Raw genomic sequence first — 27,991 nt, 5'->3', positions numbered from 1 at the left:
GTTTGTGGCTACCGCATTCATGTCGGATGTGGCATAAGATTGTGTTTACAGCACCCGAAATCCTTCACACTTTTCACGAAATACACTTTGGCCAGCAAATGTTATGAATTTAAATAATCGTGCTGAAGTTTTTATCAGCCGAAATCGCATCGCCTACCGTACGAGACTGCCGCCCCGTCTGTGGCATTTCGGTAGACAAGCACTGGAGCAAGATTGAAAATGTTCACAAGCTTTATTTGCTTAAACAACCTCTATCTCTGCGCCATGTCATCAAAGTTCACAGCATGCTGTGCCAGCCTTGAACCAGTGTCTCAGACACACCGTGAATAAAGCTGGTATCACACAACCTGCCTCACAGAGAGAAATGCGCGAGATGCACATATGGCAGAGCTTGCTGGGTGTGCCAATAGATACAAACTCGGGATGCTTTGCTCCCAGCATGGACCACATCCCTCAGCGCTGGACTTGAAAGAGGAGCAAGTGCGAAAGTACGAGCAGCTGCACGTTTCTGCAGCTGCTTTGTGCGAGATGCAGACTTGCACCCTGAACATTGCCAGAGGGTAGCTCCACACTAAAAGCCAAGCATTCCATTTTCACAACTTTTGGTGATAAAATGCACCCTGCATCTGCCTCCCAGCATCTTGAGTCACATGTCTTCATTATCACAACACGCTGATAAAATAAATAATGGTGTAACATATAATATTGCACTTTCATTCGTGACAATGTAGGTGAGACGGGAATGTGCGGACCAAGGTGAGAGGGCACCTGAAGCACCTCTTTGCATGACCTGTCAGAAGACCTTCAAAGTATGCAATACAAGCAAAAGGTTGAAGAGGTTCTTTTCCAGTTTTCAACTGGGCTGCATAAATGGGTCACTAATAGCTCAGATTGTGGCATGCAGCGAAAGTGCCTGCACAGGGATTAAACTTGACACATACGCCTTTTTTTGTGTGTGTTTACTGACTTCTTGATGTACGATGCATAGCTCCACAATGAAGTGTCTGCTGCGATTTCAATAGCAGCGCAAATTAGATGCAGAACGTGCAAAGCAAGCTTGCAAGGCACACATCTTGAGGGACGCTTCAATGCATTTACCGTTTGAACTGCAGGCAATTTTCCACCTTTTGTAAGGGACTGGCAGTGTGCCATGATCCAAGCAGAAGAGCTCTCATTTTGTAACTCCCTACACACTGCAGAAGATTCGGCAAAACAGTGCGGCCAAGATCTGCACTGTTGGGAGTGTTCAGAATGAAAAAAAGAAAAAAAAATCTGAATTCTCGGTATACTATGGTTGTATCACCTGCTTATGTTGCAAGTAGGCATATTTAGCAAAAAGAACAAGGGCTTAAGAATTTTTTCAGCTCGATTTGAGCTGGAATAATATGATTATTCTCTAACTTCCAATGAATTTCATTCTTCGTAACTAGTTGAATGAACCTGCCGTTACCGGGCACGACCTCACTTTATGTGCCAAGGCAAAAGAAAACCTAAAGCAAAATGGGATAGATTATAATATGCTGGACTTTGTAAAGTTGCAGTCAAAGTCCTGAAGCAACATGTTCAACCACAACCTCTGTCTACAGTAATGTGGCAGAGTCCTTGTTGCATACATGTGCATTCCAAGGAATCAGCTCACCTTGTGCCAGAACTCCCAGATGTGCCTTTTTTTCTTGAGGATGCATGCCAAAAAGTGTTCCCAAAATTTACAGCACAGCCACACCTTCACCTCTAGGAACAGTGTTCAGCAGCAGCAATTTTCCTGAGGCCACTTGAAAGCAGCGCCAAAATGGTATGTTACTTCTGGTGTGTTCTATATGTCCCCCCCCCCCCCCCCCCACCTCCCTTTTGTCTCGACAGATTCATCGCACGGCTACTACGAGGCAGTGGTGAAAAGGGCATCGGGATAGCGGCATCGGGTGAATGTTCATGCACTCTTGCTTTCTTTCTTTGACTTGCATAGGCTTCGTACACATTGTGAATAAAAAAAATTACCATTCCTCAGATGCTAGCATTATGATGTAATGAAATCTTATAGACAGTTGTTTTTATCATTTACATGCTGCTTCCCTGATTCAACATGACTATGAGCTTGAATCATGGCAGCATTGCACTCAACACATATAACAGCGTTTAACAAAAACAGCCTCCAATGTCGTTAAATGGCGTTACTGGTTAACACTAAAATGACAAACTAGCACACGCTTGCAAAGTGACTGGAATAAAACACCTGTTTTCAACGGGCAGGTGATGCATCGACAGCACTGTTGCATCGTGAGTGGAAACTTGTTGCAAGCACTTTTCAACAATAACAATAATAATAACAAACTAAAAAAAAACGCACAAGATTCTCAGCCCTATATCATTGCACTTTACCACACTGGCATATGTGATAGTGCTCTTGGAAAGGGGTCAGCCACAACAACTAGGCCGCTATTTTATACAGGTGTTAGATGGGCAAACCGTCAGTATCGTAGCTTGACGCTGTAGAGGGCGGGAAAAAATGCCATTTGGAATCTGTTTTAACAGCAGTTTCTCTACCTGATACATGCCCCATACTCTCAAACCTTGATTATATCGTAATGCTCCATACTTTTGCTTACACAATAATATTTTCTTTAATTTGAAACAAGCTTGAAGCCTGCCTAATAAGCAAAACGGGAAGGTATTTCTAGCACCGATCACGCTTGTCGTGAACTTAACAGCCTTCAGCAGCGCAATTTAAGCATGTTTTATAACGCACCAACAACCTCGTTCCTGGATGTATCTGCCTCCCTGTGTGACAAAAACCCGTAAGCCATGACAGTGTGGCCTAAATACAGGGCACAGCTCGGGTCCAAGAAGGGGGTAGCGCTTCTGGCAGGTACTCTCGGGTCGTGAACGGCAGCTTACCAGTATCCCTCAAAAGGAAGGTATATGACAGCCGTAGCTTGTCAGTACTTGCTTATGGGGCAGAGAAGTGGAGGCTGAAGGGGAAAAAAAAAAAGCCTTGGAATTGGGTGCATTACAATGAGCTACAGAGAGGAGAGTGACCAGAGTGGGTCAGGGAAAATGTGCAAGTTGATATCCTAACTAAACTGGAGAAAAAGTGGGCATGGACAGGATATGTATTAAGGCAAGGTAACCAAGAAAAGGCACAGATAGAAGGGTGACAGAGAGATTCAGGTAAGCGGGTAAGGTTAGGAACGTTACGGGTATCAAGTGGAACCGGAAGGATATGGGATAGACCTTTGTCATAGAGTGGGCATACTTGGTCTGATGGTGATGATGACATGAGTGCAATACTTTCCTCTTCTGGCCCTTGAAGATGCATATACACTATCCCCTTACACAAGGAAACAGCCTGATTAACTTACATCTGTGACATGCTATGCATTGTCGTGATAAGATTGTGGGATGTGGCAGCTCATGGCAGACCTGCGTGCCACGCCATCTAACGACACACGCCCGCTGCTTCATCCCTCGCAGGCAACGTTTTGCGCTCGCTCCCATCTTACACCAGCCATTCACGGATAGGAACTGGTATCAAGTGACACTTCGATAACCAGCGCACCGCGACTCCCTACACCGAGTGTCTGCGCCAGACACTGTGATTGCCGAAGGCGGCTGCATGCGGCCTTTCATGGAGCGACAGTTTTTGCAGACGGAGAAGAGGGCGCGTAATTATGCATTTTTCCTTTCCTGCTTGCCTTTGTACTCTTCATAGGCATGGCTTCCAATTTTTACTGTCAGTAGACTGAATGGTTGCAAGACTGCAGATGTCAAGATAGTAAACTGCTCTGATCGCAAAGATGGCTAGTGTACTACCATGGAAAACGAAAAGGCAAAGATAATTTTACATGTGAACGGAACAGCAAAAATATTGCTTGACAACAGGCTTGTCAGTTGCGTTCGCGAAGTTAGCGCCGGCTTGACGGCACTCGGTGATTTTGGGTGCTTTGGCATAAACGGAAGTAGGCTACATGCCAAGGCTGAGCTCACATGAGAAAGTGATATTGCACAGAAGTGCAGCTAACAATCATGCTGGAAGCAGTAAGGTGTAGAATGTAACTAGGCCAAGGAAATGAAATAAAATTGACAACCAAAGGGGGACGCAGAAGCTGAATACATTGCTAATGTCCTGCGAAATTGCACTGACAGCGATCGCAGTGGCTGGAGAAGGCCTTAAGTGTAATTCGATGCACTAGCTATGGAAGCGGCATCTGATACCAATTCTTACCTATGCACGGCACGCGTAAGATAAGGGCGAGAATACAGAACTGGCTGCCTGCTTGAGACAGAGCGACCTATGCCACATTCCTACATCCCGCAGTATTGTGACCGCAACAGCACACCTACGCTAAGGCGAGATGATGCTGGTACTGCTTCTGTTTTTCCAAAGACCACTAGCACTATATAGGAATTTGCACTGTGCAGTGGCATCCATCGCTTGTAGATTTAGCAGCTACTCTTTCGAAACGATGCAACGAACAATGTGAGATAAGAATTGAACTCTCCACGTGACAAGCACTACTAAATCTGCTCCTGTGACAAAAATGTCAGCTTCCTTCCTTTTGTGGGGGATTTGCAGACAGGTGGCTAAGGATGGACAAGATATACTTTGCTGGCAGGTGGCTGGCCCAGCTTCTACCAGCACGTCCACAGACGGTGCCTGCCATTCACAGGCTTGTTACTAGGGCAAAATGGAAATGTAATATTCGAAAATGTCTTCAGTCATTTCATAAGGCAACCGACTTCCCATTGGGTGCAATTATCACAAAGGCATGTCTGTCAATATGCTTAAAATGACAAGCAGAAAGTACACAGTCAATAACACCCATCGATAATAACTATTTACAAAATAAGCATGAGAAAAAAACAACAAAAAAACAATGTTCCATGGTTCACTTACTTGCACACCTCGAAAAAAGCTATTTAGCTTTCGTGATGTTGTTACACCAATTCATGGCTTGGGGTGGTGAGATGAAGTGATACTAGTCAGTGTTTTTACTATGTCGGACTATGGGCAAGGGACACCTGTTGCGTTTGGGCCACTCGCGTTAGCACCGCGGATAAGCTCTAGTAAGTGCCTCATGACGTCATGAGTGTTGCCATGTGCTCGGACAAATCGGTGAATGCCAATCGGCACAGCACGTCATCACGGTGTCGCCATTCTGATCAATGATGCGTTACATTCTAGTGTGTTTCGAGCACAGGCGCAACAGTTTGTGTCGCACTTTCTTCTGTAGGATATTTAAGAGTTTTTCGCCAGCTTTGGCCGTCTCGCAGAAACTGGTTTTGCCTTTGGATTCTGCATTCAGTAGAATGCTGCAAACGTGGGCTGCATAGCACCAGATGTCGACTCAAGATAATGAATTTTCCTAAATGGCAGCCAAAAACCAGACGTGATTACGATTTTCAAGCAGCAGCACTGAAGGTGCACTATCTTTTCCACCGTCTTTTAATCCGAATTGCTCTAGCAACTCCATATTGTGTGCCTTAAGAGAGATAAGCTGGAATCCTTGTTCCAGGTGCTGTAATGTAGTGCCTGTTTCGGGATATCAGATTTAGAGTTGGTACCCAAGGCTTTGCGAGATGGGCAAGAAGAACCATTTGTACAAGGCAATGGCGTGCTTGGCTGGAACAGGACCCAAGCCCTGTACAGAGCCAGTACAGGTGCACGTTTCGGCAATAGAGTGCACGGTGGCACGCTGCTGGTGTACTGCTGTCAACATGCGCACACTTGCCACAAACACAAAACAGCCGCACACTTCCTATACGCACATGAAACAAAGCCAGCTCACACACTCATTAATGGGTGACCAGTGTGTACGCAGAATGAGCATTGTTTTCTCTCTTCAGTCGAGCGAAAGAAAAACAGGCTAAACATTTTGATGAAGCAGGTACATGTCATACTTGTGGCGCTTGGAAAACAAGAAGAAAAAAATTTTAAAATTCAACAACACTTTAGGAGGCAAGTTTGGTCCGTGGGTACCGATAAACCCTGGCCACACCAGAGTTCTTCGCCCGGACACCATCATATGGTGCCTGTGGCCTCGCTGTAAATGCCGAGGAGGAACAGTCTTTGTTCGGGTGCTACCTGTGAGACGCAAACACCCTGGAGAAGAATCTTGAGAACAGCTTCCCCACCATGCGCAGCAGTTGCTTGGGCAGGGCACACACCTCCCAGCGGGACATCTTTTGGCTCCAGTGTTTGGCGTAATCAGTGCTGGCAGAACACACAAGTCAAGGTACAAACTATCATTCATGCGGACAAGCAACGTTTCTACATGGTGGGCGGGAGAGGGCACTATTCTATTATCTTGGCAGTACAGTGATCAAACTCTCAGTTCTGAATGCGGGCTTGTCTCGCAGCTTTTTAGACAGCAATTCTGGCTGAAAAGGACCACAGAATGTCAACTAGAAGGTTATGCGTTCAAGGGGAATGGTAAATTATTTGTGTGCTTTTAATTAAAAGCATTAAAAATAAAAACAATCATTATTTTCAGCAGCACGCACACACAAAAAAATTCGGTGCCAACTCGTGATGTTCACAAATGCAGCACTTGAATGAAATAGGCTTCATGTGGGGCACCCAGCACCCTCTGGTAGTGGCCCGCATAAAAGGATATATAAGTGTCCAAGGCGGGTGTCCTCCATTGATGTACAGCACATATGAGTAGCCATCACGAGGCGTGCCCCTGACGGAGTAGTACAGTGGCAGGAAGGCATGGGGGCGGAAGCGCCGCCGCTCGTAGAACTGGATGGCGCACGTGTTCGATGCCAGCACGTGCAGGTAGACGGCCTTACACGCATCACTGCCCCCCGCCACTGGCTGCTGGGACAGGTGTGACAGCAGGCTGTCCAGCAGAAGGGTCGCTATGCCATTTCGCCGACATTCGCGTACCTGCACAGCGAAGGGACCCAAACAAGATGTGCCCATGATCATTCCCTGAAGAACTTGATAAAGCCAAGGTAGGACACTGACTTTCATCACAGCAGCATTCAAGAAACACAGAAAGTTGGGGTTAAAAGGACAGAACACTGGATTTTAGGCATCAAATTTCTTTTCGGTGCAATGGAAAAATTTCTTTCCAAAGTGCTCGATTCCATAGCGGTCTTGGTATAAGCGCGGAAAGTATTTACCGCGAAGTTTTGTATCAGTGCATGCGCCTGTTTTTATGTGGCTGGAAATCATGAGCAGCGACCACGATGACGACTGGTGGTCGGCAAAAAACGTACCGAAAACAAATATAATTTTCACCCGCCGACAGCAGCGTAGACATTTTTAGTGTAGAGTAGCGTCTGTTTCAGTTTCCACACTCAAATCTGTTATGGCACATGAATGTACGCCTTGTCAACGAAGGTTTTAGTGAGCCGTGGTCACTGATTCATCCAAGAAATTCAAAACACTGTGGCGCCATCTAATGACAACAGCTGAAAACACCACTGGTGATGCGAAGAGAGGGGTGGTTTTTATTGAAGGGGGCAAAAAAGTGCGACTTAGTTGAATGTTCAGTTGGGCAAGTTTATATAGGTTCATGCTGGAAACAAACAGCGCACAAAAGATTAGAGTTAAAAAAAAAAAGACATACAAAGGACAAATATTAAACTCTGAACAATGGCTTTATTCACATACAACCTGGGTACATACAGGAAGAAAGGCATGATGCGTGAATACAAGGCAAAAACAAACGAAACGGCATGCACACGATGCTCAGAAACCATCAAAAAACAAGAAATCCTTGGTATATAAAACAACAAAAGGTTTTTGTATAACACCTGTGCATAACTTAACAAAGCAGTGCAAACTTCCCCCTTTTTTTTTTTGTTCCATCACTTCGCACCTCTGGCAGTGAGTGACAACATAAGACTGGTCATAGCCGTTTGCAAGATTATTTTGGTGCTCTGCCAGTCGGCTGTGAATAAAAGCTGTCACTGATACTCGTTTCTCAGGCGAGAACTAATGCAATTTTAGCCAGTAGTGGCCTGAGTGGGAATTCAGCAATGACTTAGCTGACATCAGGTTGTACCTCCAGCACACATGGTTGTGGGTGAAACGTCGTTGCAAATCCAAATACTGCAGCTCCTCGCCTACGAGCATCTCAAAAGTGAAGTGCAAACCGGACTCACACTCACTATAAACAATGTGACAATGTCAACCACCCGAGCTGCAAAGCATTCACGTTCTGTGAAAACTAAGTAATCGTCGAATACCTGACGGTGGTATGAAACAGTCCTGCTAAGTTCTTTTCGAGGTCTCTGTCGACATGCATCAAAAAAAATTTTCTCAGTACGGGGGTCACAATGGACTCGATGCGCACTCCTGCTCTTCACAAATACAGCTTGTCTTCCCACTTTACGGAGGTGGAATGCGAGTAAAAACGCAAAACCCTAAGAAAACTTTCAAAAGCCAATCCAGTGTTATCGGACAAGGATATCTCTTCATTCTCTTCTATGAACAACATGCAGAGTTCAGCGCTTGTCCTGTGTACGTCTTTATTCTGGCCCCTGGTTTTTTGTGCACTGTTTAATGTGCAAGAAATGCATAGGAAAGTCAACACCCTGCTCATGGGGTAAAAGAGCAAAATAATTTCTCCAAATCACCATGCAGATAAAACCTGCAAATCTCTGTATAAATGCATCGCCAATTCCTTTGCTTGGTCAAAGAAAATAGCAGTAGTGTTTTTATTGTCTTGTCATCAGATAACAATAAATATGCTTGGGATTAAGTGAAAGCTCGATGTCTGGATCAGCCATCGTGCATAGAGTTAAAACACGATAAAAATTCCCCTGCAAGCTTTCCAAACTTTCATACAAAGATGGGATATTATACACACATTCCTTCATGCGCCAGTAGTGAAATTATTTTTGTGAGAATACTAATATTTTGGAAGAAACAATTATGAATGACACTGTGGCAGGGGCAGCTTTTCTGTGCATAGTGCTTTTTCACAACTTTGCAATAACTTGGGAATCAATATATACAGGCCACAACGGATATATTTTGCATGCTAATCGTAAGAGGGAAAAAGTTATGTCAGCAGGCATATTTCTTAAGCTGCGAGGAAGTCTCCGCTCCCTAGAAAAAATTTCAAAAACGCGACAAGTCTTAAATGAGACTACTTTCAGCAATTTTTTTCTCTGCTGCCATAAGGTGCACCCACTTCAAAACTGCCCAGTGGATAACCACTTCGGTGCTAAAGAAATTAAAGAATGTTTTTTTTGTCATGTACAGAATAGAAAAGCATGGGTAGGTCTGTACATAAGAAAGGCCCTTGTACACTCGGAATGTCCCTTTCTTAATGCATCTTTCAGCAGCAGCTTGGAATTTCTATTTGCTGCACTTGAAGGTAAAACACCTTCAAGTACAGCAAATGGTGTTGGTGGCTGGTGTTGTATATACAGCCCCACATGTAGATCGCAAATACTTTGTGAATGATCTAGTATCAGTTTTTCTGCACATAAAAGAAGTGAACAAAATTGCAATCACTGTGAGCGATACTAATATTGATACTTTAGCACCAACCACGGTGAATACACGACCTGTTATTTTCATGTGGGTTTACGAATCGTATATCTACCCCAACACTAACTGTGGGTCCTAGGTCAACATGCCTCGACCATGTGTTAAGCAATTTCATGCCACATTATAATCTGCCTGGGTCATATGACACAGTTGTGGTAGAATGCATAGAGAAGGCCGCCAGCATGCTTGCTCACTCAGTCGTTGAGCCGGAGCCGTCGAACTCCCGAAGTGGCGCGCCGTTTGCGGTGCTATCTCCAGCTTCTTGCATGGATACGTTCCATCACTACACGACAGTTGGCAGTATAGAACTCCGAAAGCTGGACTTGGAATCAACGACTATTTGTTCAACGGAGCTCGGCAGGTTTCGCAGGCATTGTGGCCACGCGTTGCTTTGTTTGGTGTCGCTTGTTTGGCAGCCATAACAAGTTTGAAGAGAGCTGCCACAGCTTGAAATTCAAGAGAACTGCAATCGCGTCGCATTTTTTTGCCAAATAGAATTTTTTTTTCTCGTGCCTGTCTCGTCATGATGTCGACAAGGAAAAATGAAGGGGGAGGAGGTATTCTAAGTTCTTCGAATCTTTCGGCATCGTGATCGTGAAAGACTGGGTGCTTAGAACCGAGTAAATATGGTACGTAGGCATTCACCTAACACTAACGTTTCAACTAATGCTTCCCAGTCATTACGCTTCCTGCACCGCAACTTATGTAGTGCTCCTAATTAATATTGGTTTGATGTCAACTAGAATATACCTTTTGTATTTAGTCTCCCCATCAGAAATACTTAGTCAATATGTTAGAATCAATCCAAAACAAAGCCAGTCATTTAATTTCGCAAAATTATGGTTATCATTCAAGCGTAGAACAAATAAAGCGTGAACTGTCGTTCCCTCCATTAAGGTTGCATCGAGACATTGCCCTTCTGTCTCTATTTCACAAATTAATCCATGCCGCTCACTCACCGTTATCGCACCTGCAACGACCCTCTTATTCATCAGCCAGATCACACACTTAGTTGTACATGCATTTATGGCAGTAGTCATGCCTTTAGCTTATCTCCACTCCTACATGCTATACGTTTGCAGAATGACCTTTCAAACCACATCACATCGCAGCGCAATCATGAAACTTTGATAACCGGCTAGTCGAACATTTCTTTGACAATTACTCTTAGGACATTCCCATCTGTATTCGGGAGTCTTGAATTTTGTTTTAGTTAACTTTATTTTCCCTTTAGTATCTCATGCGGTTGCTAGTTTGTTACTATTTCAATTTGTGTAGATATGCTAGTTGTAGGTATGTTTTATTTTAAATGTTTTGTTCCACGTTATGTTGTTTCTACTGCTTGTTGTTGTGTTGGTAACGAATACTTAAAAATTACGAGGGATTTTAGCGAATAAAGTAGTGAAAGGCGAAAGCCTGAGTGCCGCATTCTGCTACGCAACTGGCAGTTATTAGTTAACTAATGAGTAATTAAGTGGGTAATTAGTTACTACCATAAGTATGTAATTAATCATTATTTACTTAATTGGTGGATTACTTAATTAGTCATCAATTAGTTCATTAATTAGTAACTGATCATTGATTGGCATATGGCCATATAAGGCACGCATTCGCGCATACTGTTGTGGTGCTCTGTGATTTGTCGAGACCTCTATGATGTCATCCCACCTCGGCCAATCAGAACGCCGCAAAAGCGGGACATATTTTGTCCACGACGTTGTACTTAACAGTGCTGCATTGCTATGGACTGATGGCTTCTGTGTTAGATATTGTTTACTGCAGTAACTATTCTTTCAAAGGGCCCTTGAAATGCTATTTGCGGTAATATTCTAATGCAAGAAACACATAGAGGTGGTTCCTATGAACATTGGAGTCAGATTTGAAAGTTTCCGTGGAACATTTAATTTACAAGTAATTTTTAAAAAGTGCTCCTGCCGATCGCTTGCAACTAATGGGGGCGACACATCCTCGCGCAAACCGCGTGCAGACCTCCAATGTGACGTTGCATGGACATGCTCTCTCATTGGACGCTCCTAACCTACGCAGGCAAGACGAAGCATGTTGGGGCACTGTCGCAACTTGTTTACTTTTTTTTCTTCTTGCGTGCCGGCATTTGGCTGAGTTGATAATGGAGAGGAGGAGCACCATTTTCGATCATCCATATCTTCAGGGTTAATAAAGGTAACTTAAAAATGTTTGCTTTGCAGTGATGATTGATGCGATACCTATCGTTCGCGTGCATTTTCTAGTTTTCGCAATCAGCTTTTCATGGGCCTTTCAGCTCTAACCAACTTGTGCCCATGACTTTCTTGCAGGGGTAACACATCCTTTTCCTTGACTGCACACACCGCAACGATGTTCACCTGCATAAGAGCACCCACAGACGGAAGGAAAGAAGAGGAAATTTTATTTTTGCTCGGTGGGAGAAGCGTTGGTTACTCTGGCCTTCCTTTCTTTAGGCCTGGGCTCCAATAGAGACAGCTGCCACACAAGCTTCGTTTGTAAAGGTGAGCTGGTCCTCCAAGACTGGGCTGGTCAGTCTCCTCCCAATACTCCAATATGAGACTTTTGTGGAACAGCTCCTGTCCTCCAATGAGGGCATCTATCCTCATACATGGTGGGATGAATTTTACAAATTAAATATATGCATGGACAGGTGCCTGTCTGAAGCTGGCACCAGTGTGTCACCTTATCCTTTTTGCTGAGCTTAGGGTGACGCAGAGGGTACCACCTTCTACTGCCCCTTACATGCTTAAGTACTATGCCATATCATTGGGGAACAGGCTTCTACAGCTAGGTTCCGGCCTTGCTTTAGTGGCACACCCGCGTGGTTCCTGGAAGTCCCGGTGTGTCCTGGCGTCTGAAACTTGACTGAATGAGAACATGCGCCCTTCATGGTGATGAATAGGTCACATGAGTCTCAAATAATTCCTGCGGGCTTGCTACGAGTCGGCGATTATGGTCAGAAACTCTCCCCATGCACTGCTGACAGCTACCGCTAGAGAAACCACGATCTCTTCAGCCTCGGCTGGTTTGCAGCCTTTGTCTGTGAATCATAATATGGTGCGACGGACGAGGACAAAGAAGGCCTTATTATTTGTTATTCAAAATGTACCAACTAGCCCAAACAAGAGTTCTATTTGCCTGTGATGTTTGCAATTTTTCTGCACACAGAGTCCACTGCCGTAACAACAGCCACTAATCTACCCACACCATAAGCAGCATCCACAATGACCAAGTCCGCTCCAACCACTGGTAGAATTTCTTGACTCTTGGCTTTCACTTCTCTCCTGCCTTTATGCATTTCTGGATGCACTTGCCAAGGAATTGAGAGGACTCTGTTCACCCTAAATTTCATCCAGAATGTGGACTACCTCTTTCTTCTCAAGATCTCAGTAGCTGATTCTATTTTGTAGCAATCTGCCAGCCTGTGTGAGCAGGCGGCGTTTAACTTGGGAACTGAGCTGCACTCCCGTTCCAGGTAACTCCCGATTACTGCGAGGTCAGCCAGCTAGGTTCATTTGGAGAGGCCTATGACCATTTCATAGGCTTTGCGAAGCAGCGTTCAGAACAGCTGACCATATCAGAACCGTTCTGATATGGTCGGCTGTAGGTGGCCTTGCTGACTAGGTCTCGTACCAGCCTCACCACATCTTCTTCCTTAAACCCTCTGGTGATGATGTGAGTCACATGGTCTGTGGCTGCTGATAAAAACTGGGCTTGTGGTCTACTCTGCGGTTACAATGGGACCACAAGGTTAGTATTTGGCAAGGTCCGGGCTTCTCGAATGAGTTGCCCGTCAAGTGTGAGCGCCAGCTTGGGGGATGACAATTTGTCACACCTGCTGCTGTGCACCCTGATTATTTCAGACTTGTCTGGTAAGTAGGCAAGTCTATACTCATTTATATGCTAGTTTGCACAATCTGCCGCATCCTGGAAACAGTTACTCTCCCCCAGCAAACCCTTGATGGCCTACACTGTGACATTGGCGTACAAAGCGTGTCGAATGCCTGGAATTCCATCAAGCTGTTTGCACACATGGACATGGTGATATTGAAGAGTGTCAGGGAGGTGATCACAGAGCACTTTGATGACTTCAGATCTCAGGTACTTCATGCCAGTTGTAGCTGTTCTATTTGTCATAAAGGCTTTTACACAGCCGTGGATCGTATTGCCACAGTCTAGTTGACTCAGTCTCTCAATGACTGCGTCATGACTCACATTGTCAAAAGCCCCCTTTGAATCAAGACCCATGACTATGTTTTCAATGTGAGATGGTGCCTTGATCAAGACTCTTATTATTTTTATTTGCGGAAGAGGAGGGTGGTCTTGAGTAACAGATGGGAGCAGAAGCTAGACATCGTCCTGGGTAGCAGGTCATTACCTTCTAGGTAGGCCTGGAGCTGTGTGAGCACCATTTGGTTGAACTAACCGAGGCACGACGTCAGTAATTTGGGTCACAGATTCTCAAGATTCGGTATCTATCCAGGCTTCCCACGATCTTCCCATGATGTCAATGTCTTTCCACTTTAGTCTGCCCACGACATCACCACAACCGCTGATGTGTAAAGGTTTTCGTCGCCTGATGTAGCATGATGGACGTGGTCACAGTGGACAGACATGGCTGCAAGAGTCCAGATCCTGGCCAGTCCACTGTAGGCCAGTCTTAGTGGAGGATGGACATGGTTATGGCGGACAAAGACATGGCTGCAAAGTCCAGATCCTGGCTGACAAACATAGACTGAGGATTGACGGTCAGCAGGGATGACAGGAGTAATGTGTCAAAGAGGCAGGGGAAAGCATTATGTATGAATGGAGAGAACAAAGGAGAGGAGAGTCCCTAAAGGAGTCCAGATCCTGGCAGGTACACCGTACGCCAGTCTTAGTGGAGGATGGACATGGTTATGGAGGAGAATGACATGGCTGCAGAAGTCAAGATCCTGGCTGACAAACGTGGACTGAGGATTGACGGTCAGCAGGGATGACAGGAGTAATGTGTCAAAGAGGCAGGGGGAAGCATCATGTATGAACAGAGAGGAGAGTTCCTAAAGGAGGCACAGGGGAACTCCACAGACTAGCTTAGCAGAAGAGCAGCCTAGATCACCCTTCAGTGCTGAGTGGACACCCAGAAGGTGGACGAGGGGAGGGTGGTCGGACCAACATTCCCTCGGCCAATGGCTGACAAGTGGTAACAGCAGTCTTCAGTTGGAAATGTAGACATACCACAATGCCATTTGCAAAACAATGGTAAGTGGCTGGGATGGCGTGTTTGATTCCAGGCCGCGAAATCTGTTGGAGTTAAAGCAAGGAAAAATCAGCTTCGACAGAGTTGGTGTTCAAACTGGTTTTTATTGCTACTGCGCTCCTTACACTGTGGCGCCAACTTTTTCCTCGTCTGGCGCCGTGCCGTGGCGCAAGGGGTGCTACAGGCTCACCGATGCATTCAATGCCGATTCTGGTGCATTGCAAGGACAGAGAAGGCATTTTTTGTATGCTCTTGCCACTACTGAGGAAGCACGTGACATTGACATTTCAGAATGTGGCCAGAAAGTAGCTGGCCAGCCCACCTAGCAGGAACGTTCACAAGACAAACGGGTTTTGCGAACTGCTTTGTTGCATGCTACCAGGCATGCTTTGTGGCACGGGACTGCTATCCCTCAATTTTCACGTTAGCATCGAGGAAACGTTAGCAGCAGCTGTTGCCGCCAGTGTGCATGTGAGCAAAGGAGCACTCACCACTCCCAAAGTGAGGATGTAGGCGACCTGGGCGGCAGGCGAAAAGTGTGCGGCCAGCAGTCCCGCATCCTCCCGGTTGCACTGTGACTGGGCCTTGCTCTCGGCAACGATGAGGCCAATGATGCGGCCCCCGTACATGGCGGCCAAAGCAAAGAACCTGCGCAAGGGATTGCAGAAGGGGTACGTGACAACGTGCTACATTGCAGTTAACAAGGTTTAAATAATAGGCAACTCCCACAGAATCCCAATTTCCTCATATCTGTTATGGTAACATGGATACTTGCAGCTCAGATAATGGGCACGGAAAAAGAATTCTACATGTTAAACTGGTTTGAATGAGGTAAGTTAATTCAAAAACCCAATTAATTGAAATTTTTACATAGCCCAACAAGCTTGGGAATACATAATGAGATTGTACTGTATCTCGGCCATCATGCATTGCACAAAATGGCTTTTGTCAGTGCATGACAAACAAAAATTAGTTGAATTATCTCAAACTCTTGTTCCTCTGACAAGTATTTTCAATACCCATCGGGTGTCTTAATGAAGCTTGAGTGCTGTCAAATCACCGTGACTGTGGCTAGTGTAGAGTATGGTGCAATCATGCACTGCCAGACAATCAAAGGGCAAAAACTATGTCGTCCTTACTCTACCTATGTAGCAGCATGTCTGAGTTTAATGACTTGCCCAGGAGCAGGCACACTAGTCTCTCTATCAAAGATGCAATCAAAGTAAATTCAGAAACCGTTGACGACTAATCGCCCAACGACAATGAAAAAAACTTAGGACTAAGCAGCAACTCAAAAATCAGTCGTTCATCCACGGTAAAAGCTCTGCCACCAAGCAATTGATCATCCTGCTGTAGCACCAGCTTGTGGGATACTTTATAGGGAAGTTGGCTTTTTGCTATCATCTCTTCCGCCTTCCACTGTTATCTCTCGGCACTCATCCTGTTTCCTTCTTGGTATTTCCAATTTCTGTGGGACAAGTTCCTGTTCCGCCCCCTAGTTGGCTTCTATTGGAGGCAGTTGGATCCGTGGTTGAACAAAAACATTCTTATGTCTTCCCTTTCAATTAAGAGCATGCGAATATTAGAAATTTCAAATATGAGTCACATATGTTTCTTAATTGATTCATATTTGATCCTAAAAACTGAGTAAAACCTCGTTACAAGAGACACTCAAGGGACCCAAAAAAGATCTCTTGTAACCAAAAATTATAAAAGCACTGTGTTGATCAGTTTACTGCACATCAGCATATGAATGCATTCACACGCATTAACAGGAAATTGTTCAGGAAAGCTTAAAAAAGTTATTCATACTAGTATGTATTTTTGCGAGTGCAGAGTGTATTCGTTTCCAAATTCTGGACGTAAAGCACTTCACTTTGCAAGCCTTACTGTTGCTCTAATACCTTTGAATCACTCTTACGGGCTTGTCACCATCAGATGCAGACACTTTTCCTCTGAAATGTCCTCGTAATCACCCTATATGGCACATGTGCCATTTACTTGCGTGAGAACTGCACAGTCTGAAAGCTCTTCGGGAGCACACAAAATCCACATCTGCAGATGCGAATTCCTCAAAGCATTATGGTACCTCAGCAGTCTCTTGGATGCTCGCCCATGCTTCATCTTCAAGGAAGATTTCTACAGTATCCATATAATGGCGCTCTTATGTCATTTCACCACATTTAAAGCCTGCTTGTCTGAAACAGTTCACAGCTTCACTTCTCGGGCCATTCCAGACACCTGAAATCACCTGAACAGCAAACTCTGCATCAATTACTATTGTACAGTCTTGCTGCCTGTCGAGCAACAGGCGTTCTACCAACCTTGTTTTGTACAACTTGATAGAGCGCACAATGTCTTTGTCTATTGGTTGAAGGTAGGGTGTGGAGTTTGGAGGGAAAAAATAACTTTGGTGGCTTTGAGCACGAGAACTTTGGTGCTGCAAGAAGCATTGTCCACAAAGAAAAAGACATCAGTATTCTGAGCTGTCATCCTGTGATCAAATTTTAACAGCTAGGAGTTAAAAATGCTGGATGTCATTCATGCATTTTGATTAGTTTCGTAGGTGACAGTAATGTGATGCCAGTGACTGTAAAAACTGCGTCATTTTGATCTTTCAATAATGGGGAAGCACTGCTTCTCAGTTCCTGACATATACAACAAAAAGGATGCTGATATGAAACAGAATTTAGCTGAGGGAATCTGAAGTGCATCATGTATGAGTTGGTGTGCTTCAGCTGCAATGCATGAGCACACCTGGGTTGTGTCTCTTCTAAATAGTGAAGATTTTACTCCAGGGACCTGAAAAAGTTGCCCTTAGTAACCGAGTGTGTCTTGTAAACATATCTCTTGTATGCAATGTTGTTAATATGGCAGACATAGGAAAACCAACCAAACCATTTTTAAATGTCTCTGATAACTGAGTGTCTCTTTTAACAGTGTCTCTTAGAGATTTAACTGTATACAGGATTCACATACCCCTACGATTTTCAACAAATGATCACAATCACACCATCGCAATACAGGGGTTCTTTTTTTATTTTTTTTTATTTTTCAAAAATCAAAAGAGCCTTTCTATGCTACAGAGTGGTGACAAAATTCGCAGCACAAAAGAAATGTTGACACAAACATAAGGAACAAACACGACAGGGCAGGTGCTTCAAGCGTCAGAGATTAGGCTCACAGTTGCTGTGACCAACAAAAATGCACAAAATGCATATGCCCCGTCTTGTTTGTTCCTTATGCTTGTGTCTACATCTCTTTTGTGCTGCAAATTGTTTCACTATGGGATTGCAGCTAACCAGCCCAAACCACCGTGCTTTGCTACAGAGTAAAGTACGCAGAAGCAAGTATCACTCCTCCTTTACAGCTTCTAAATAAACTGATGCCTTGGACCCACACTACAAGGTGGTAACAAAACTAATCAATGGTGGCCTACTTCTTGAGCTCCCAAACATGGTGACCATTGCAAACACCGTTCATCAATCAATCAATGGTCACTGATCACTAAAAGCAGTCTAGGACCTCATTTGTTAAGAAATTATGTCTTTCACTGTGACATAAGAAAATAAGTTAAGAAAATACCCATCGAGCACTTAGTCCTGTTTTTTGCCTCTAACCAACTCCATGACTCCATGCAGGATACAAAAAAATCACCATGCGACCATATACACCGAGCGTTCATTGAGGCTTCAAGTGTCGAGAGATTTGGCCACAGCTCAGAGTTGCTGTGACCAACGAAAATGCACAAAATGCACCTAAAGAAAAAATCATATTTCTGAGAACTGTAATGCTGCGCCACACTGTGCAAACACTAAAAGCGAACATCCTTTACACTCAAGGTCTTGCTTATCGTGAAAGACCAAAAAGGAAATAAGCATTTTGAAAACTAAAGAAAGCTTGTCATTTAAAGAGGTACAAAAACTCTTCTCACTTCACAACCAATACACTTTCACTGTTGAAATTAAGGGGCACCTGAAACGACAATGCATTAACGATGGTGCTCCACTGCACCCATGCCGCTCGTGTAACTTGGGAACGCCCGAGTGGGCGCACCCAGAAAGCCCAATTGACGTCAATGGGAAGGGGGCGTATGGGGAGATGTTGCCCTAATTGGTTGCGAGGAGTAGCCAGGACCACTTCTTTAAAAATACTTGTAAATTATAAGCTTCATGCAGAGCTCTTAAGTTTGACTTAAATACTCACAAAGACTACCTCTATATATTCTAATGCAAGAAACACATAAAGGTAGTCTTTGTGAGTATTCAAGTCAAACTTAAGAGCTCTGCATGAAGCTTATAATTTACAAGTATTTTAAAGTGCTCCTGGCAATTCCTCGCAACCAATTAGGGCGACATCTCCCCACACGCCCCCTTCCCATTGACATCAATTGGGCTTTCTGGGTGCGCCCACTCGGACGTTCCCAAGTAACACGAGCGGCATGGAGTGCAGTGGAGCACCATGGCGACTTATCTTCATTTTTTTTGTTCCTTCCACGCTGGCGTGAGGCGCGTTGAAGGGGGGGGGGGGAGAAGCGTCATTTTCACTTGCCAGTATGTTCGGTGTTAGCGAAAGTTGAAGCTAGCTTAAAAATTCTTGCGTTGCAGAGAGAACTGACGGAATACATATCGGTCATCCGCGTTTTCTAGTTTTAGTTAACAGCTTTTCAGAGTCTCTTTAATTTCACCAGACACGTTGCTGCAGCAAACTTACTTCGTGGGAACTGGAATTTCACTGTAGTGGTGTATGTGTCTATGTTGACCCACAGTTAACTGACACTCTCACAGACGACAAAGAAATTACCATTCTGATTTCACAAGGAACAACTTGTCATAACTGAAGACTTCGATCGCAACGCCAGAGCCAGCGTGAAGTTTTCATAAATTCTACAAGAACGGATTTATCTCAAAATGGCTTTGCCAAGGAATGCAGTCGGGGCAAGTCACAACACATACATAGACTTGGTTCTCCATAACAACAATAACATACAGAAGTTAAGTACATGAACCACTACTGCGACCACAAAGCTATGCTGGTTGCTGTGCAACAAAGGCATCACCCAGGCCACCACTTGTACAGTATGGTCCACTGTCAAGGGAACATAAGACCATGTGGCTGACCATGCTTTAAAAAGTACTCCCGTGAGAGCTGTCGACTAATGTCGCACAAAGTGCATGCTCAGGAAGCAGGGCCAGCTGCTCTTCCATAGCATACACATGGTGCCACCTATTCTCGCCAGTTGTCGACAGCAACGCTTTGCAAAGTGTTAAGGTCGCTATCACACGTTCCCTTTAACAGTGGACCATACTGTAGGTAAAGTTTATTCCTAGGAAATAAATGAAGATACAGGAGAAGATTACACACAAGATATGGGCGTAAAATGTATGTAGTATACGCATTGTCAGCATAGTCACCGCACAGTTCAGACCTGCTGCTGCAGCTCAGTCTGAATAGCATGGATGATGTGCTGAAGAATGCAAACAAATTCATGAAAAAATGCATAAAAGAAATGCATCTGACAACTCTAAAGTGATGGCGTTAGAGTCCCTTTCAAGCATTCTAAAAGTGGTCTTACCAATAATTTTTTTTATAGGGTCAGTATGAAATTGCATTCGTAGAATAACAATAATAAAATATAGCATCTTTTAGCAGGACCTTACCGTTTTCTTTCTAGGTTAAGAAAGCCAGTGAAAAGTTAAAAACATGGTAAACTAGAGCATTCAGAAATCTTCGTAGCACAGCAGCTATAAATGCTTGTCGAACAGTTCAGCCAATGCGGTTTCCCCATTACTAGCCTGACAGCCACAACCTTTGTTATTCAGTTATCGGATGATCTTGACAGTTTTTCCACATACATTGCACACCATCCATCTGCACTGTGTGCAATTACTGGACTGGGGTATGTGACAGGGCTTCACCTGGGGTTGGAAGTGATGTCGTGGTACCAGGAGTCCGGGTACTCGATGGGGAACCAGTCAGTGCAGAGCCTGCGCACTTCGGGGGCATCATCGGGTGCCAGGAAGCGGAGCTGCACGTTGCTGTCACTCGCCAGGGGCACAGGACCGGCTCCCAGCATGCAGGCGACGCCACCACCCACTCCGAACACCTCCTACCCTGCAGCAACATTTGCATTCAGAGTGCATGTAATACCTCGCCTAACTCATTACATTTTGTGGACAACTTGTAAGTGCACTTAGCGCAATTTTTTTGCATATTCACAAGCATCTTGTCAAACTGTGCAACAGTAATAAGTGTCCATAGTGAAACTGAATAGTATTTCTCGCCTGCTATGCTGTTGATGCAACATTGATGCAGGCTGATTAGAAACAAACTAGATACACTTGTTCAATCAAGATTCGCATGACTGCTGAGAAAAGTAGTTCAATGCAAAACTTTTCATTGTACAATTGCCATAAGCATAGTCTAGAGTACATGTACAGTGGTGCACGGTAAAAGCCACCTAGCAATAACTATTCACAATTCACTATTTATTAACAATTAATATGCAAAGCACACACACATATCTGCCTCAGTTTGTCTAAATTGGTTATCAGTTGAAAGGTAAAGCATGCTAGTTAGCGTCAGTTTAATAATCCAGTAGTGTTCTCTTGCTTGAAAGGCTAGAAATCAGAAATTATGCCACATACACTACCTTTTCTTGATGCTATAAACTCTATCTTGCTTACACTCATCACTAACCGAGAGGTCCTCAATCTGAAGGTACTGTGCAGCCTTCTGGTAATTTTCTGTACCACATTTATTTTGACTCGTACGCATTAATTCAAGCAGACCTCCGCATCAGTAAATGCTTAAGAGCGAAATAAACAGTCTGAAGGCCAAACGCAAGTACAGCTGATGGATCTGCAAACATGATAACAAGATTGCCAACAAAACGGCAATCGCAAAAGTTCAGCTGTCAACAGAAGCTTAGCCTTCCTTTAAATGTAGCGATGCCTAAAGAAAAGAAGCGCAGAAATGCGTGAACGAACCTGGATTAGCACACGATGCTCGCAATTAATTCTGTCGGGGTCTCGGATCGCGCTGTTTCGACAACGAAATTTACTTTTACAGCCAGGCCACCAGCATGGTTTACGCAGACGATGTAAACAAACGACTGCAATGCGCGGCGAGATTACGAAGGTGCTAAAACTCCGTAGCAGTGTTCTTCTGCTCTGCGATCAGTTAATTGGCGAGGGAATATGTTAGTATTTAAGCAATTCTGCATCAAGTTGTGCATTTATATGCACCCGAGAAGTTCCGCAAGCTGAATCGATCCCGCAATATTCCAATCACTCGCCGAGCGAGCCGGCGGGGCCAGCGAATCGGGCAGACTACAGGGGTGATCACAGCAGTGCTATACAGACCTGGAAATCACAGCTGATCTACCATCAAGCCGGAAAGTTACAGATGGGCCCGTATTACGCAATCGGGCATTAAATACACGGCGGCTTGATCGGGAACGAACGGTTCTGCATTTCGAGCTGGTAGTGGTAGCGAGCTATCACGATCTGCTCACCGGTGCAGTGGAAGCAGTCCGGGTGCTCTCGGATCATAAGGCACAGCAGACTACGCAGGCCGGCTCACATCGCTCGATTAATACGGACATCCGAAAACAATTATTGAAGCTTGGGAGCATTCCAAACTCCACTCTGCTGAAGGCGATGCAGCCGACACTGCCGACACCTAGGTGAAATGGGCGAAATAGGTATTAAAGGCTTGTCCGCGGTTTAGTGTCGTCCTAATTTCGTTATTCTAAATAATGAACTATTAAGCAAATGGGTTTTTACTTTTCACAGGAAACGATTGCTTACGTGCATGCGGGCGTGGTTCCGGTTTCGCGCTGGAAGCATGGGCAGCGTGCGCTCGCCTCTCGCGAGGGCGCGCATTTTGAAAGCCGCCTAAGCATTGAAGGACTCAAGGTTAGCGAATGACGCCAAGTTTGTCGTGCGCGTGGATGGCGCGGTTCTGCTTTAGCAGGTCTGCATTGCCAGTGCCTCCTGTATTCTTTCATTTTTTAAGTCGAAAGCCTCATGCTGTCGTTAGCAAATGTGGCCGCGTTTCGGGTGCATGTCTTATGGCCATATGCCAATCACCATTGGATCGATACTTAATCAATAGCAATCGGATGATATCGGAACATGATTTAAGGCATTTTCAAAATAATTTCATGATAATTTACGACTAATAATAAAATAGTTAAGCTGATGCCCATAGGAACCCATGCATTTGGAGCTCATCGTAACACTGATCATCACTAGTTAAGGTTGGTTGGTTGGTTGGTTTTGTGGGGTTTAACGTCCCAAAGCGACTCAGGCTATGAGAGACGCCGTAGTGGAGGACTCCGGAAATTTCGACCACCTGGGGTTCTTTAACGTGCACTGACATCGCACAGCACACGGGCGCCTTGCTTTTCGCCTCCATCGAAAAGCGGCCGCCGAGGCCGGGATTCGATCCCGCGCCCTTGGGAACAGTGGTCGAGCGCCCTAACCACTGCGCCACCCCGGTTAAGGGATGTTTAGCTATATACGCTATAACCGGACATTAACTATAGTACACAGAAAGTGCGAATCATATGGTTAACATCACTAACCAATAGTAATGGTTAGACTTTTCGAGACGTCCATAGCCCTTTCGTAGCAGAATGCGGCACCCGGGCTTTCGCCTTTCACCAAATTTAGTCGCCAGTGTCTCGTATTTTTTTTTTTTTTTTTTTTGAAAAATAAGGGAAGAATTGGCATTGTTTTCTTATGTAGTGGGATTTCTAGCTTCGTACGGGGCTTGGAGAGTTCACTGTGCACGACTGCTACGGAATTTGGCTCCTTTTGCTGATCGTGCACTTGTTTTCACGGGAGGTACAGCGCCTTGAAATACGAAAGACCTGCAGTGTTCTGTTCGTACCCTCAGCGTTGTGGCCAGGAATAGGCAGTCACAGACGCACTGCATTATCTCCGTCATTTTTTTAAACGAAAGCGGCGGTCAGCGACGTACCATGCATTATATCACTGCTTATTAATGCAGACTATGGCATCGCTACAAGTCAGCGCCTCCTCGGCGGAGCGCACGTTTTCAACATGCCGGCGTTCGAAGACGTGGCTTCAGGCAAAGATGGCCGATCGTCTGAATGGGCTTGCTTTGCTGAACATCCACAGGAATATTCGTGATGACTCGTCATGTATCACCACTTAAAATGCAAAAAAAAAAAAAAGAAAAAAAGAAAATTGGAGGAGTGATTTTTTCTTGTGTAATGAGTGCCGGCGGAAATCACGGAACTTATTTACCTTCTCAAAATTGGCCAAAGGGCGCTGCCATATTGGAGACTGGGCTGTGCTCATAGCACAGGGAAAAGCTGCGGATTATCCTCCCAGGCCTGCTTCACAGCCCAGTCAAACCGGTTTCTTTCAAGGTCTGGAAAAGGTCTATTCGAAGCTTATACATGCTTATATATGTTAACATTTAGCTTAGTTGCTTCGTGACTGGTGCTATCGTTCAAGTTATATTATAGTATATAATGAAATATATAATGATATAATCATTGCATATATATATATATATATATATGCAATGGTTATATCATTATATATTTCTCATGTAACCAATAATATTGACAGCACGACTTATGTTAAAACATCTATATCGTACGTCCGCCTTGTATTTTTTCAGCACCAAAACGAGCAAAAATCTTGTACAAATATAATGCTTTTTCTGGGGCAGGGGACTGCCAATGGCTGGATATCAAACAGCTTCCAATGCTCATTTGTTATGTCAAAATGAATGCTGCACTTATGGAAGTGGCACTTGTATTAAGGGCTTTCTTCAATCACCTAGCTTCTGCGCATGCGTAGCGTCTTCAATCGTGCATCTTCAATTCTGCACGTGAAGGCTATTTGTCAGCTGCGCGTGGCCTCTACGTCACAGCTGGCAGTGCTGTGAAACCATATGTTATGAAGTGAATGAGCATTCGGATTGATCGGCGGCTTTCAGTGTTGCATACTCCTTTTCCACAGCACACCACTCTCACGCAGCAAATACAGCTCAGGTGTGCTTCCTTGGGTGTGCCCAAAAGGCAATGCAGAAACAAATTGTGCCTTAATTTTAACGTGCAGTAATTCTCTTTATAGAGTATCAGCAACATAGATGTCTTACAATAGTGTGTTACCAATTACATAGCACCGCCCAAAGAGAGTTTGATGTGAAGCATGTTAGACTTACCAATGCCTAGCGCGTGGTATGCTGCCAGCATGATGTGGCTAGCACACTGCTGCAAGACACCCGTTGATAGCACGTGGGAAGTGTATCCTTGTGCACAGGTTACAGGTATTCATTTTAGTTCTCCATAACATAAAATGTGCTGGAAGAAGGCTAAGGTAGTTTCTTTATACAGATCGAAATAAAAATGTGTCTTTGTAACTAGCATTGATAGTAACGAAATAAAACAGATATGCTGATCTGTCATTTTTCATATGCTGAATCAATACTTCAAACTCTCTTGCAATCCTCTTCTATATCTGCGTTAGCTGTATTAGGCTATATATCATAGGTTGTAACGAAGGGCGCAGTGTTTTTGAATTATTAAGTGAAACACCTTTCACCTTATTACATTAGGCCAGGTCTTCAAGGCCTTTGCAGGAAAAGTGTGCATGTATCATCAATATATACTACAATATTAAAACAGAATAGAAAATGTGGAACCAAGTGGTTTTGGAGAGAAATGGAAAATTCACAGAAAACACAAATGGCACAGCTGCAATTGTGGTGCTGAATACATCGAAGTCTTTACAATGATGGACAGCTTTTTACTCCCTATGTGAAGCAAATCTCTGTGTCTTTAGATGTCATGCCAATTAACGATGCAGTCGTAATTGCAACATACAAACTTCACATGCCATGAGAGAAAAATGAGTGTAAAAGCATTTCACTTATGTGATGCACAGTTAACAATGAAGTTAAATTACCACACAAACTGCACCTGCCAATTCAGAGGCTATACATGAAGCTGTTTACACGTCCAGAAAAATTGGCACAGAGCCAACGTGTCTGAACACAGGCCTTCCTGCCAAAATTTGTAAGAACAGAGCAAAAAATGTAGTGAAAAAAAAAAAAGAAGTGCTTTAGTTATGTTATAGTTTCAATAACAGCGCAGGTAGAAAGAAGGGATGAGAAGGCACAAGACAATAGAGCGCTGACTCAGCGTTCTCTTGTGCCTTCTCGTCCCTTCTTTCTGCCTGCACTGTTATTGAAGTCATGATTATCCAACTAGCCCAACGAGCATCAATCTTGGATTATGTTATAATGTTGAGAAAATCCATTAGAGCTATTTCACAAAATAACTGCATGGAAGGGCAGAGGATGGTTTCTGTGAAACTATGCACCGTCCCTTGACAAACAGACAACTATGAGCAGCGTTCCGACCAAACTGCAAAGCGGTGGCACTGCATGCTATATTTGGTATTGATCTGGATGAGCCAGCAAAGAAAGTTTTTATGACCAAGAGATGGGCATCATTTTGAAGCGCATGGCATATTTGTTTGGTCGCAGTCGGGCGCCTTCACTTGCAGACTAGAGATTGAAGGTTTAGTTCTCGTTTTTTCCCACCACCATTCATATTACTATGTACATTTGATCCAACGTTGTACGTGTTAGTGAAGTATTTGTTCTGGCGAAGTTGTTGCCACAGTTGGCCGTTAGCAGCAGCTGTCACTTGAATACACCACAGCTGCTTGTATAACATTTGAGAATGCAAGCGAGGACTCCTCAAATATATTGGGATCTAAAGTAATAGCCACTACTGCAGGAAATGCTTGCAAACTTGGCTGGTTAGAACTTTTGTAACGAGAACAGGTAGGGTAAAAGGAATCAATGTTGCATAGGCATGCACAATGACCAAGAGCATTTTCAACGTACAACATAAGGCTATGTATAAAATGCACTGGCATTTTATCAGTAGTTCATGGTTTCTAAATTGGTTTGGTTTGGTTTGTGGGGTTTAACGTCCCAAAGTGCTATCAGGCTACGAGAGAAGCCATAGTGGAAGACTCCGGAAATTTCGACCACCTGGGGTTTTTTAACGTGCACTGACATCGCACGGCACATGGGTGCCTTGCTTTTCGCCTCCATTGAAAAGCGGCCGCCGAGACCGGGATTCGATCCCGCGTCCTTAGGCATAGTAGTCGAGTGCCGTAACCACTGCGCCACCCCGGCGGGGCAGTTTCTAAATTATTTATGAAAGATCAGGCTATATATTTTTCTTCCGTTCATACTTTCTTCATAAAATATGTGCAATAGCAAATCTTAATGTAATCAACCCTAGGATGAATAAAGTTATAAAGCCTTTATTGCTGCCGTTCATCCTCTCCCACCATGACAGCAGCATACATGTTAATGATATCATATGAAGGCTTAGGTCTAAAGTATGGCGCAATCCTTGTTCAATGAGTCTGTGAGCACAACATCATAGAACCTGCCGTTACGTTTCCAGACTGGAGAGTTTTCCTGAGCCAATGAAGGCTTAGGTCTAAAGTATGGTGCAATCCTTATTCAATGAGTCTATGTGCACAACATCATAGAACATGTCGTTACGTTTCCAGACTGGAGAGTTTTCTTGAGCCAGGCCTTTCTTTTCTCCCAGAGAGAATCACACAATAAAAACTCCGCTACTGCATCACAACTGCGGCAGCTTTCCTACATGTTATGTTGGTTATGTCACTAATGTCATTTTGCAATAGTGGTTTATGCAGAGCTGGAATTGAGGAAACTATGTTCTGCACGCTAAGAATGGCAACAGCATACCAGCCAAAGCGGAAGACTATCCGCGATAAGCCGCCACTGTGTTTGGCAGCTTCCAGCATGTTAAGTTGATTCCAAGCCCACTTAGGTGTGGCATATTGTGGTAGGAACACAAAAAAATGAAACTATGCAGTTAATTGTGCAGATGAGCTCCGATGTTATTTTATGAATGCCAACATAACAAAGTTTCTTGACTGCAACAGACTACCACGAAAATGGCAGAACCACATACTTGTACCTATAATTTGCCTACTCCTTTCCTGCTGCTTCTACTCTACCAGCAACTGCTTAGGCAGACTAAGATCCATCAAAGGGCATTTAGCATATACTGTGAATGAAAGAACAGCATCAGCCATAAAACATTGCAAATTCCGGAGAAGTATGTTGCCCAATCCATAAGTGTGTGTGTGTGCAAGTGTGTGAATTCCTGACAATGCAGTTTCTTTTGACGTACA

General features: G+C 44.3%; 1 protein-coding gene across 1 annotated transcript; it reads right to left on the bottom strand.

Annotated features, from left to right (window-relative positions):
- Window positions 1–39: 39 nt before the first annotated feature.
- On the bottom strand, window positions 40–22,495 carry Naa60 (N-alpha-acetyltransferase 60). Its single transcript, XM_084604360.1, has 5 exons — window positions 22,270–22,495; window positions 20,672–20,867; window positions 15,245–15,401; window positions 6,612–6,886; window positions 40–6,205 (listed from the first exon to the last, which is right to left on the bottom strand). Exons 2-5 carry the CDS (start codon window positions 20,827–20,829, stop codon window positions 6,076–6,078), a joined length of 720 nt encoding a protein of 239 aa, XP_084460486.1. The 5' UTR covers window positions 20,830–20,867; window positions 22,270–22,495; the 3' UTR covers window positions 40–6,075.
- Between the last annotated feature and the right edge of the window lie 5,496 nt (window positions 22,496–27,991).

This window comes from Amblyomma maculatum, chromosome 5 (genome assembly GCF_055883805.1).
Source record: "Amblyomma maculatum isolate TAMU_Amacu chromosome 5, ASM5588380v1, whole genome shotgun sequence".
Lineage (NCBI taxonomy): Eukaryota > Metazoa > Arthropoda > Arachnida > Ixodida > Ixodidae > Amblyomma > Amblyomma maculatum.
The sequence above is the reverse complement of the archived record's forward strand: the minus strand, read 5'-3'. Positions and strand labels throughout refer to the sequence as shown.